Source organism: Homalodisca vitripennis, chromosome 6, assembly GCF_021130785.1.
Source record: "Homalodisca vitripennis isolate AUS2020 chromosome 6, UT_GWSS_2.1, whole genome shotgun sequence".
NCBI classification, from domain to species: domain Eukaryota; kingdom Metazoa; phylum Arthropoda; class Insecta; order Hemiptera; family Cicadellidae; genus Homalodisca; species Homalodisca vitripennis.
The window spans coordinates 162,155,714-162,169,560 of NC_060212.1; the positions used below are offsets into that span (position 1 = coordinate 162,155,714).

The 13,847-nt window shown below is 33.7% G+C and overlaps 1 protein-coding gene across 1 annotated transcript; it reads left to right on the forward strand.

Moving 5' to 3' along the window:
* The first annotated feature begins 2,135 nt into the window (after nt 1–2,135).
* On the forward strand, nt 2,136–4,665 carry LOC124365111 (piggyBac transposable element-derived protein 3-like). The gene is made up of 2 exons (XM_046821054.1): nt 2,136–2,376; nt 2,657–4,665. The coding sequence occupies exons 1-2, from the start codon at nt 2,348–2,350 to the stop codon at nt 3,819–3,821; spliced, it is 1,194 nt and encodes a 397-aa protein (XP_046677010.1). The 5' UTR covers nt 2,136–2,347; the 3' UTR covers nt 3,822–4,665.
* Nucleotides 4,666–13,847: the final 9,182 nt, after the last annotated feature.

The window sequence follows — 13,847 nt, forward strand, 5'->3', positions numbered from 1 at the left end:
TTTTTTACATTATATTCTGGGATAGAATGAACCCTTGAGTAACTTAATATTCATTTCTGCTTTTCCAGTAGTGTTCACGCTTTTAAAATGTCATATCACAATATCAAGGAACCCCATCAGTTTCGATTATCGTATGTGAAAACATTAACAGTTTGTTCACTAAGGTTGTTTGTATAACGGTGTTTCATTAATATATAGAGTGTATGTTTTTAAATCGTCAATTGTGCAATTTGGATTAAAATTCAGAGATCAACTTTATATTTTATATCGGCATTACACTCGTGATCAAGCTCTGTACGGTTAATATTTTATTTAATTTTAATAAAAAAAAATATGATTCACCTTATTTGTTCAACTTTGAAGTGGAAACGGCTGTTTAGTATAAGTTAAATTTGGATTATGACATAAATACTACTATTTTTATAACACTTTACAGGTAGCTATTAACATCTTTCCTTTCTTCTAAACTCTCTTTTGATTTATGCAAATATATGTAAAAGAATTAGCCAATTTGATATTACCTTTTATTATATTAGCGTTTAAAAAAACATTTTTAAAATTCATTTCTATTCATAAAAAATTTTGTATAATAATATACAACGTCAATAAATATTAAGTTAAAGAAGTACTTTAGTTTGTAAACTCGTATATGTGTCCATCACGAACACGCGATAGACAGATTTTCAAAGAGCACTTATTGGAGTAAAAATTAAAGAGAAAACTTTAGACCAATGAGGCACAGTGCCAATTAAGATACTCATTACTGGTTTCAGGAAGTGTGCTGTGGGCAAGTTTGCAACAGTTTGGAAGATATAAACTTTTCATTGAGCCTCAGCCAGCAACTTCTGGTTCTAACTGTGCATCTCATTCCCATGTCTACCATGTTATGTTAAGTTAGGTCTTAACATCGTAGTTTTACATCCGTACATCATAGTGTATAAATATGTTTCGTAAAAGTCTATGATGCTTACAATTTTACCAACTTCAGTTGTGTATACCGTTAGTTGCATGGTCATCATGGTTTTGTTGAAGTGCTATTGCAACTCAAGTTTAACGTCATCTTGAAAAAAATAATCATTAATAATTTTGGATAGTTATACGTTTATGAATTTTACTAATTTACATTACCATTATTTATAACCAATCTATAACCTTATATAATATTTAACCTTATATAATTTTAATTCAGATTTTCCATACAACACAAAATATATTAGTTTAACATAATATACCAAAGCGTGATTTAGACAATGTTTAATAGTCTGCCCCATGATATAATCAGAGTATCCTTAATCCATAATACGTGTCCAGATATTACTTGAATTAATTACTTTGGACACGCTAGTTGCATTTGAGACTGAAGCTGCTTGGAAGCCAAAATGCTAACAAAATGTAATTAATTACTCTTCATTATCATTAAGATTAGTGAAACCTAATAAATTATATACCAGCAGTATATTAAAACATTTTTACCGTTAAGATTCAGTGTCTGCAGCTGCGATCTATGAGCCCTCATATAGTGATTTTTATTGTGAAAAATTGTTTCTTCTATTTCTACAATACTGTTTTATATTTGTTGTTTTCATAGATTAAGCTTAACCAACAACCGAGTAACTATGATCAATATGGCTTTTTTATCGTATGTTGTCAGATTGTCAACGATTGTATGATAGATTAATTGTTAAAGTCTTTTTGTATTGCCTTTGAGTAATAGTAGGGAATTTATATTATTTATTGTGTTTAAATTTAATAAATACTATCCTTTTTATGTTTACTTTAGACAATATATTCCGCTATGGCAGATTTTTATCCGTATCCATCACTAACACGTTTATTGCTCGTTGTAATTAATAATTATGTCCATGTTCTAATTTTACACATCATAAAAAGTTTAGGAGCTCTTAATGAAGAATGGATAGAGCTTTTAAATAATTTACACTTAAAAATATGGCTACATCACACATGTGAAAAATAATATTCTAATATAGGAACTAAGCAGATAATTCTATGAATACATTCACAATTCTCAATTGAAAACCATTAGAGGTATATGTTTATTGTAACGTAAAAAAACTGTTTTCATGCATAAAATGCATACAATGTTTTAAAAAACTAAATAAGAATGTATTATTTTAATATTTTAACCCATAAGAGACTACTGTGACCATATGGTCACAGTTTCAGTATTTTATTTTTTGGGTTGGTATGCCTGATTCATGAAGCTGGTTTTGATTTTTTCTTAGCCAGCTGACAGAACAAGAGTTATTCTTCACCTGTAGTGTTATTGTTTGATGGTTGGTTTCAGTTGTGAGGAACAGTAAAGTATTAAATTTACTTATGTTACAACATGGCTGATTTTCTTGACAACAATTGGTTGTAAGTATTATAACTTTTTTATATATAAGATAAACATATCTGAAATATGTCCTATGTTATTTCATAAGCTTTTAACTGGTTATGTTTTAAAGAAAATGCTATGTCAGTTTTAGGTTATGTCATAGGCCACCTCAAACTTTACTGTGACCATATGGTCACAGTAGGCTTTCATATGAACAAAAACAATAATATTGAATATGTTTTACCAGTAATTTTTATTTCGCCTCTCATGTTTGTGAGGTATATATATTACATTATTATCCTTCATTTGTTGTTTTAGGCAACAACTGTCACTGGCCGAGGGATTTACTGTAGCCGAAGCTGTCGATGTAATTGAAAACTTTGTTGATGACGGGAATCTCGACACCTCAGACGTTGACATCTTTATTGCCCCCCCAGAAAATGATATCCTCACTGATGAAGACTCTGGTCCAGAAGACGAAGGTGGTACCATAAATAATTTGAACGGTGGACAACTATCAGCTCCCGCAGAAATAAGAGTAAGAAGACTTTGTAATCTTGTTGAATCAAGTTGCACGGAACTACAAGATAAAAAACATCGAACCTGGATTGATGGCGACATGGAAGCTCAGAAGACTCTTGCTTTTCAAGCATACAACTACAGTAAGTTCAGTTCTTTAAGCCCAGTTGAACTTTTTGAGCTATTCATCAACAACAGTGTTATTGAATTGCTAGTTAAAAATACAAACAAGTACGCTTTATTCAAAAACTGCCCAGACCCAAAGGTTACGGAGGAAGAAATGAAATGCTTTTTAGCAATTTTGTTACTGTCAGGATACAATGAACTGCCTGGTAAGAAATGCTATTGGGATTCTGGACTAGATATGAAAAATGAAATGGTCTGTCAAGCAATGAGACGTGATAGATTTATTCAAATTATGCGCTTTTTGCACTGTGCAGATAACTCTGAGACAATTCCAAATGACAAAATGTGGAAAATGAGGCCACTTATGAACTTACTCAAATGTAAATGTCTTGACAATTTTGTACCATCTGAGTTTTTGTGTTTTGATGAGTCCATGGTAAAGTACTATGGCAAACATGGATGTAAGCAATTTTTGAAAGGGAAACCTATCCGTTTTGGCTACAAGATTTGGAGCCTAAATACTGATACTGGGTACTTGATCAATTTTGAGATTTTTCAAGGGAAGAACACAACAACAAATGAAACATATTCAAAGCTATTTGGGAAATCAGCAGCTCCTCTTGTATCAATGCTGGATGAAATACCTCAAGATGAGTTACCCTACCAGTTGTTTTTTGACAATTTGTTTACAAGTCCAGCACTGATGAAACATCTGAAAGATAGAGGTTATGGTTCTACAGGAACTGTCCGAATCAACAGATTGCCAAAAGACTGCCCTCTTTCATCAAAAAAAAAGATATGCAAAATGAATCTCGAGGAAGCTTTCAATGTAAAATAGAAAAAGAAGATGGCATATTTGTCGCTCGCTGGAAAGACAATAGTGTTGTTACAGTCGCATCGACATCATATGGTATTGAGCCTATTGCTAGTGTGAAGCGCTTCTCTCAGTCAGAAAAGAAATATCTCCACATTCAACAACCCTTTGTGATAAAACAGTATAATCACCACATGGGAGGGACGGACCTTATGGATGAGGACATAAGCACCCACAGAATTGGGATCAGGGGAAAGAAGTGGTGGTGGCCTTTGTTTACATGGCTTATAGATCTGGGCACCACTAATGCTTGGCGACTTCTCAGATTGTCAGGGAACAAAATGACAAAACTGACATTTAGAAGAGAAATAGTTCAATGCTACTTAACAAGGTACAAGACTCCTCCAGCTCTTCCCGGCCCAAGTACTTCAAGAAAGGTCTTCGTTGCAAAAAAATAAAAATAGTCTACGCTACGATGGTCTACATCACTATGTAATACCAACAGAAAAGCGCAGGAGGTGCGCAAATAGATTGTGCAGTTCTGTAGGAAGAACAGCTTGCAAAAAATGTGACGTCGGCCTGTGTGTAAAATGTTTCGAGAACTATCACAAACTGCAGTAGGCTACTATATATGTCACTCTGGAGTCTACAAAAACTTTATAATAATCTGATTTTACTTTACTTAATAGTTTAATGGTTTTAAAGTAAATAATAAAGTAAAGTTTCATATAATGCGATTGGTTGTTTATTTATTCGGAAAAGGTATCTTAAAAGCCTACTGTGACCATATGGTCACACACAAATTTTCGATATAGATACATCACTAGAATAAAATCAATAATTTTCCAATAACAAAAAAGCTTATAGAAAAGGGTTTTGTTTAAAATACAAAATAATTTCAAATTCCACAGAAAATAATTCCAGTCCTTTATGGGTTAATTTCATAATCTGTATTATAGTCCTTTTTTATAGCTTAAAAATATCAATCGTTTTGAAAACTTCCAAACAGGTATGTTTTGTGGACCATTTGTATAAAAACAATTTTTGAGACGATTTGAATAGAGAGAGATCTAGTTTTCCAACAGAAAATTAGTACCATATGTCCCATTTTTTAATTTTAGATTTTAGGATAAGGCATTGGTTTTGAAAAACTCCGTAGATCATGCGTAATCTGACTCAAATCTGATCATTCATATATTTTATTATATGTACTTGATTTTCATTTCTTATTTATATTTTTGTTTAGGTAGTTTTTATTAACAACGATAACTGGCGTATGAATGGATAGTTAATATAAAAAGATATCAACATTATGGTGTATTTGTGATGGCTAATTACATTAAGATTAATATACTTACGGATAAACGAAGTAGATGCTCAGGACAAGGATTAATCTAATGTAATTTGCACAGCTATGACGTGGAATAAGCCGTCTCGCGGCTGATCCCGAGTAACTGCATATTGTTATGTCTCCATTTCGACATATTGTCAGATCCCAAGCTTACATCCTCATTTACTGTATAAATGTTACGATGTATGTACGATTGTTTAGTGTTACTGGAGAAGCATGAATAAATTTCTTTGTTAAATTGGTTTGGCTACCAAAAAAGGGCTAATGTTAAAATGTATAGAAGTATCACTCATTTCTTACATATCGTTTAGGGAATACGCTATAGCAGATTTTATTGTAACATTAACTAGTGTTTAGACAAAGATAGCAGTTTATTTTTGACTGGTTGTCACGCGCAACGAGGAATTCTCATGGCACTGTTTGTGTTTTTAAATGTGTACATTCTTATATATTGACGTTATATTTATTATTAATAGAATCATAGTGCGAAATAAATTGAGTGTTATTTAAACACGTTGACTACCGCAGATCTTCTTCAGCGCTTGTTGCCTTATGAGAGTAATTATAATCCTCTGCGTAGACCAGCAGTGGTGGGGTTACGGACACCTTTGAAGTTCTACTGGAAATATGCGATTTGGTGATATTTTGCATCTGGTTCATACAAAAAACATTTAGGACACTAATGGCAAAATATCTGCCAGTACAAATTGTACTTTTGATGGAATCAATCGAAACATAATTGAGGGATTATTTGATGTATGTTTAAATTATCAGAAATATAAAATGAATAAATTAAGTGGAATATAACCAAAAGTAGGCGTTTATCCCCGTGAAATGTTGGGTGAATACATCCAAAACAGTAGATCATAATTAGCTATTGAACAACTCAACAATGACAAGCTATGTCTGCTGTCTTAAAGAACAGTTGCATATAGAAAACTGTTTGATTACCCAAAAATTACTATCATGTATACAACAAGATTGAATCATGTATATAACATCTAATTCACACCAAGCTGGATTTTAACAAGAAATACAAAATATCATGTGGCAGAACATAAGCGTGGTTCTGTAAGGTTTCAATCAAATAGAAAATTGAACTAAATTATATAGAAAAAAAGTGAGATGCGGCCACAAACTGGAATGTGATAAAAAGAATCTTCATACTATTTATTGCATTTAAAACACAAGTCCAACCGATACTGAGAATGATTTTTAAGAATGATGAGTATTTCAAGGTTTATCATGTATATTACGTATGATTACCTGTGTGTGTTCCAGGGTAAAGGTGAAGTTAGCCCGCTATTTACGCACTAATTACCTGTGAACTGTGTTTCATATTGGTAAAAGGTAAGAATTTTATTTCAGACCTTCTTATATGAATATGAATAAAACAATTATCCAATATACTATATATATATATATATATATATATATATATATATATATATATATTTATATATATATATTTATATATATATATATTTATATATATCAAATTTATGTACATTTTTTAACAATATAAAATGTATCAAATCAGTATTGTTAGATAAAATCAGTATTACGTTAATTCCTTACCTACTGAATTTCAAGCTTAGAAAATTATTTTCAAAACATATTGTAAATCATAAATCCTCTATGCATTTAGTTCATTATTATTTTGATTTCTAATTCAAACTTATAATGCAATATTTAAAATATTTTAATCACTTTTATTATTTTGAATATATAGTAACAATTGTTCTATATTTGCATATTTATAGTAACTTCATCTATGGTAAACTGTATTTGCAACAGGGTGCTGGCATTCATGACATTTGCAGGCATTATAACAATTTTTATAAACATAGAATAACAAAATTTTAAATATTGTTTAACCAATACAAAATCACAAAACTGCAATGAAAGATGAATAATAATCGCTAGTATTTCGCGGCTTTTACTCTACTCTGTGATCTTTTGATCAGTTCACTAAAGGGAACAAAGTACCCCACACCCGCTTCCGAAACTTTCATCAAACGCATAATCATTACCACTTGTACTAATATTTTCCGGAATTCTCCTTGTTCTTTTATGAACTTCTTGTTCACCAGTTACCTAAAAAAACAAAGTAACCACACCAACTTGAACAGAAACTATCTGTAATACGTGTACTGAGCTTTGCCGCCCCCCCCCCCACCGTTCTTCGATGAAACGAAGGAGTTTTATAAGGAAAGGTCCTTCACTTCGGGAAAGAAAGAACGTCACCACACCCGCTTCCTGAACAGACACCTATCTGTAATACGTGTACTGACCTTTGCCGGCTCCCCCCCACCCACCTTTCTTCGATGAAACCAATGAGTTTATAAGGAAAGGTCCTTCACTTCGGGAAAGAAAGAACGTCACCACACCCGCTTCCTGAACAGACACCTATCTGTAATACGTGTACTGACCTTTGCCGGCTCTCCCCCCACCTTTCTTCGATGAACCAATGAGTTTATAAGGAAAGGTCCTTCACTTCGGGAAAGAAAGAACGTCACCACACCCGCTTCCTGAACAGACACCTATCTGTAATACGTGTACTGACCTTTGCCGCCCCCCTCCCACCCACCCCCCCCCCCCCCACCTTTCTTCGATGAACCAATGAGTTTATAAGGAAAGGTCCTTCACTTCGGGAAAGAAAGAAGGTCACCACACCCGCTTCCTGAACAGAAACTATCTGTAATACGTGTACTGACCTTTGCCGGCTCTCCCCCCTCCTTTCTTCGATGAACCAATGAGTTTATAAGGAAAGGTCCTTCACTTCGGGAAAGAAAGAACGTCACCACACCCGCTTCCTGAACAGACACCTATCTGTAATACGTGTACTGACCTTTGCCGGCTCTCCCCCCACCTTTCTTCAATGAACGAAGGAGTTTATAAGGAAAGGTCCTTCACTTCGGGAAAGAAAGAACGTCACCACACCCGCTTCCTGAACAGACACCTATTTGTAATACGTGTACTGACCTTTGCCGGGTCCCCCCCCACCCACCTTTCTTTCGATGAACCAATGAGTTTATAAGGAAAGGTCCTTCACTTCGGGAAAGAAAGAACGTCACCACACCCGCCTCCTGAACAGACACCTATCTGTAATACGTGTACTGACCTTTGCCGCCCCCCCCCACCGTTCTTCGATGAACGAAGGAGTTTATAAGGAAAGGTCCTTCACTTCGGGAAAGAAAGAACGTCACCACACCCGCTTCCTGAACAGACACCTATCTGTAATACGTGTACTGACCTTTGCCGGCTCCCCCCCACCCACCTTTCTTCGATGAACCAATGAGTTTATAAGGAAAAAGGTCCTTCACTTCGGGAAAGAAAGAAGGTCCACCACACACCCGCCTCCTGAACAGACAAACAATTACTCACTCAGTACCGCGTGAAGAAAGAGAAATTCTGTAACATTTGTATTCTCAAACAATATTTTCTTTCCTATAAACACTATTATTTTGCAATAAATTTCAATATTCCAGGTCTACGAATGAACAACAATACCACCTGCGTGTGTTTCATCCAAAATTTTCAAAAGTTATCATATGAAATTAAATCAGGCTCAAAGGGGCTTAAAATTAATGCTAATAAATATTAGTAGGCACCGGTTTTAAAGTCAAGCATATATTTTGATGTTTATTGTAAGAGTTAATATTAAAATTAAATAAGAAATTAATTACCTTACAAAGAAAGCGTCACCAGAGCCTCATTAAAATCTCTCGCTGGCTGGTTTCAAAGAACTTACACCTTTTCAGCAAGACCTCTTGAATGTGATACTCTCGGCTGTTTGGCTTTATGGCAACAAATCTAATTCTTGCGGCTTCTAAGGCATGTTTAAAAAGCCTGATAAAAACATGTTTTTCTTGTTTACTGCAATGTGTGTGATAACTCCTTTTTTAAACATTTATTGCCGTTGTAAGCCTAAATTACACATATAATTATATACAAAAAATTTCCAATACAAATTTTCAACACTGACAATTTTACAATAAAGGTATGAGAGTACATTAAAAGGTTATATCCAGCAAGAATATTAGGGAAAGTAAGTTTAATTACCCAAAATAAATTTAGTAAATAGTTATATGTAAATATAAATACAATTTTTACAGTACATGCATTATTTGTTGGTCCATCCCTAAAGACAAAAATAAAATTCCCAAGACTAATGTGTTACACATTTAAACTAAGGTACAATAATTATCCCACTGTAGTTTAAACAGCATAAATGATTCAATCAGAGAATAATGGTAATAAAGTCACTGTTATTCAGCTACCAACAAGAGGCTTGGCGTTACACAAAGTGAGATGCGGCCACAAACCGGAATGTGATAAAAAGGATCTTCATACTAAGTCCTATGCATTACCAACGTGCGCAAACCCCACTAAAATTGATTGGCATTATAAGGAAAAATAAGTAATTAAATTAAATATAGTGATTTTCAATTCAAAAGTCTTGAGTGGTTAAATGTGTATCAAGCTAATTTGAAGTTGTATATCTATTGTATACTCTCACTAAGTTGTAACATAACTAAAAATGTTTTAAGTAAAACTGGGATTACTTGCTATTGTTTGTTCACCAATTTAAATGTTTAATTGCGTATCAATGATGTATAAATTAAAGGAATTATTATAGAAAAAATATAAAAAACTGCTTTCTACTCGATACATCATACATGAAGGGCTAACGGAAAGAACAGGCTAAGTCCATTTTTCTCAATTTTGATTTTTTTGGCTTATATGTTGGTACTCCTGTTGCGGCATATGTAGCATGTGCTAGTTTGGGAAATATCAAGCTCAGTCCCGAGAAAAACAACAATTAAAAAAAAACACCAAAGGGAAAGTATAAGCTCAGTCCATCCAGTATTGGAAAGAACAGGCTCAGTCCATAGTGCTTGTGTCTGCCACTACGCGCACCACCTGACTTCTTTACACTTGAATACTGAATTAATGTGAAATAATGGTGTTATAGAGTGGTGGTTTTCAATGCTTAGTGAGTTTAGTATCTAATTATCATTAATATTACGTGCTATTTTTTAATAACTATGGAAGGTGACATTCCCTCTGATGGTTCTCCAATGAAGCTTGAAACTTCGAAGAAAAGGAAAAGGTATGGTAGGATGTCAGAGGTAAGAAAGGAAACTTAACCTATCTTCACATACTATGGGTGAAGATTGCCAATGTACCTTGAAGTGCTTTGAGAAAGTCCCAGAGGGCGACTAGAAATAGTATTTTAAAGGAATTTAATTTACTAAACTCTGTTGACATGCAAAATAGTTACTTGTGTGGCCTAATTTCAGTCTTGCCCATTCAACGTAGACGGCCTAGAAATGCAGAAAATGCCCGACAAAACAATGCCTCCTACAAATATAGAGTAAGGGTGAATATTAATGGAACTGTTGAGGATACTGTAATTTGTCGCAAAGCTTTCATTGCTTTTCATGGCATAACTAAAGGCAAAGTTGAGTATTTAGTGTCTAGTTTGAGGTCAAGTGGTCAATCCCCTTTAGATAAACGGGGTAAACACGATAATAGGCCTTGGAGGCTTTCAGACGTAACTAGAAATTCCATCAAGGCCCACATTGCATCTTTTCCCAGACGAGGCAGTCACTATGGATTAAAAAGACTCAAAGAAAACTTATCTTTCTGAAGAGCTGAATACAACAAAGATGTATAATTTATTTAAAGAAGCATACCCATCAGTTAAAGTTTCTTACCAGTGTTACAGAGAAATCTTTTTCAAGTGAATTCAACATATCTTTCGGATATACTCGCACAGACACGTGCAGTACTTGTGATGAATTTTCAGCCAAAGTTAAGGTATTAGAAAATGAAAAAAAACACATAACTGACAAAAATTGTTTGACAAAAATTAATAAAGAAATCGAACGTTTACATGTTGAAAACCAAGTCCATAAAAGAAAAGCAAGCGCATTCTATAACAAGAAAAAAGATGCTAAAGAGTTTAGTAAGACTCATGCAGATTATGAAGCTATTGCTTTTGATTTTGGCAAAAACCTGTCTTTGCCCAACATCCCTACTAACGATGTGTACTATAAAAGGCAATTGTCTGTTTACAACTTCAACGTTCATATATTAGCAAGTAGAAAAAGCGTCTTTTTCATCTACCCAGAATGTTCAGGAAAAAAAGGAAGCGATGACGTATGTTCAATGCTTCACAAATTTGTTTACGATGAATTGGACGAAAGAGTAAGGAAACTGGAAGTGTTCTGTGATGGGATGTTCAGGACAGAACAAAAATTATACATTGGTACGTTTTTTCCACAATTTAGTTCATACTGAGCGACGCTTTGACTTAATAACAGCAAGTTTTCCAGTTAGAGGGACATAGTTACCTTGAGACTGACAAAAACTTAGGGTTAATCAACCAAAAAACTCGTACTGAGCTTCCACATGACTGGATCGAGGTATTTGAAACAGCTCGGACAAATCCGTCACCCTTTATCGTGCACGAAGCCACGATTGATACATTTCGTCAATGGACTGCACACTTAGCACCGTTTTTACAAGAAAAAGTGTCCCTTTGCTACCCGCCCTGTCAGAGAAATTGTATTTGAAATAAATCTCAAGAAGGAAGTTAAGTTCAGAACAAGTTTTAATGGTGCTTTTGAACTTGCATCCATTACCACAATGGATCTGCCACCACATGGAAAAAATGAGGGAGAATTCAACCTACCAAACTTTTCATATGAAGGTAAGCAATATTATTTCCACTAGACACAATTTTAACTATTATATAAGGTTGTATAACTTAGTTTATTATACTTTCAATACATTTGAATGTCAATTAAAGTAATACTCATTTAGCACCTGGTGGTGTAGCTACCTAATCTACACTGACGTAACCTCCTTATTCAGTTATAAACTTATAGTTTTAGGTTAATGACATAAAATACATGTTTTTTGTTGTTCTAGGTCTTCTACCGATTCCATTGGCCAAGTACCAAGATTTGCAAGCCTTGAAAAAATTCTGTGGCCCACAAGCTCAAGAATACTATGGAAGTTTGCCTCATGAATAATCTGGACATCAAACTAAGATTGCCTAAGTAGAGTTTACCTTGTATCTTTATTTCATTTGAATAAAAACATAAATTTCTATTTATATGTGGCTTTTATTTTACCAGGTTTGGTAAAAAAACTGGGTAAGCCCATGGACTGAACTTGTTTTTTTGCCGTTCTGTTTTGTACTTATGACTTTTAAGTACGAGTTTTGGGAATAAACAATACAATAATGACGCTTTTGTTAATTTAAAGCAATGTAAAACAACATTTACTAGGCATAATTATTATATTCTTGTAGTTATTACCCATTGGTAAGGTTTTATTTAACATTTAAACATTAAAAACGCTCTCCTGTAAAATTACTCAAAATGGACTTAGCCTGTTCTTTCCGTTAGCCCTTCACATGTATGTAAGTATAAAATAAAAGTATCCTTCCAGTTTCGTGGGGAGAAAGATAGATTTCACATGAGACCGCCAACTCGAATTGTCTAGCTAAAAATGCATCATTAGGTTTTATATTTAAGTTGCACAAATCTTACGGCTCATTAACTCTAAATTTCGACTTTTTAATATAATCGTAACAATATTATTTATTAAGAAACTCTAAAATCGCATAAATTTTTGTATGCATATATTGTAAACATTTGGATGTGATTAAACTACAATTAATCCGAAATTATCCTTGTAAACATATGTAGTTGCAACTCTTCAATTCTATACATTTATAAATTTAAATGTCCGCCATCTTTATACCTTACAAATTATTCAACAACAAATACAGGTAAGAATAGATTTTTGCTCAAAGTTATTAACAACATCATAACACGTTTCAATTAAATTTATGGTGTGAAATACCTATAAAATAAAATAAAAGATAACAACATTGTCTAAAGTGAATGACGTCATCTCTAAACGTTACGTTGGTTGATATTGGATAACAAACTCCACCAAGCTATGTGTAATACACGTCTCTGTACCTTGGTATAGTCAGCTTATACCAAGCTCTGTGTAATACACGTCTCTGTACCTTGGTATAGTCAGCTTATACCAAGCTCTGTGTAATACACGTCTCTGTACCTTGGTATAGTCAGCTTATACCAAGCTCTGTGTAATACACGTCTCTGTACCTTGGTATAGTCAGCTTATACCAAGCTCTGTGTAATACACGTATCTGTACCTTGGTATAGTCAGCTTATACCAAGCTCTGTGTAATACACGTCTCTGTACCTTGGTATAGTCAGCTTATACCAAGCTCTGTGTAATACACGTCTCTGTACCTTGGTATAGTCAGCTTATACCAAGCATTGTGTGTTATAGTGTTCATATTTATTTCTGCAATGTTTAAATACAACTTAAAACTTTGTACCACTGCTATCTGAAAATCTTAGAAGGTATAAAAAAAGCTAACATAAAGCACCTTTATGGAGTTTTTAAAAACCATTTTTTGCACTTAAATTGATAATAACAAACATTATTAAAAACTATTTCCTTTCCAAACTTTAGATATTAAGCATGATACAAAGTGTTAAAGTTTGTAGATCAATAGGACTCTAACGCTCAGCAAAAATCCCATAGAGTGCAGGTATCACCATAGGACTCAGTCCTTGCTTAAACAGAGTAAACATAACGTTTGTGTTAAAAAATCTTTTGAAAAATACTTAAATGAATTC

Bases quoted from the DNA above. Each gene is read 5' to 3' on its own strand.
- LOC124365111 (XM_046821054.1), top strand. From the start codon at position 2,348: ATGGCTGATTTTCTTGACAACAATTGGTT. The intron at 2,377-2,656 runs GTAAGTATTATA...TTGTTGTTTTAG, and splicing joins TTTCTTGACAACAATTGGTT to GCAACAACTGTCACTGGCCG.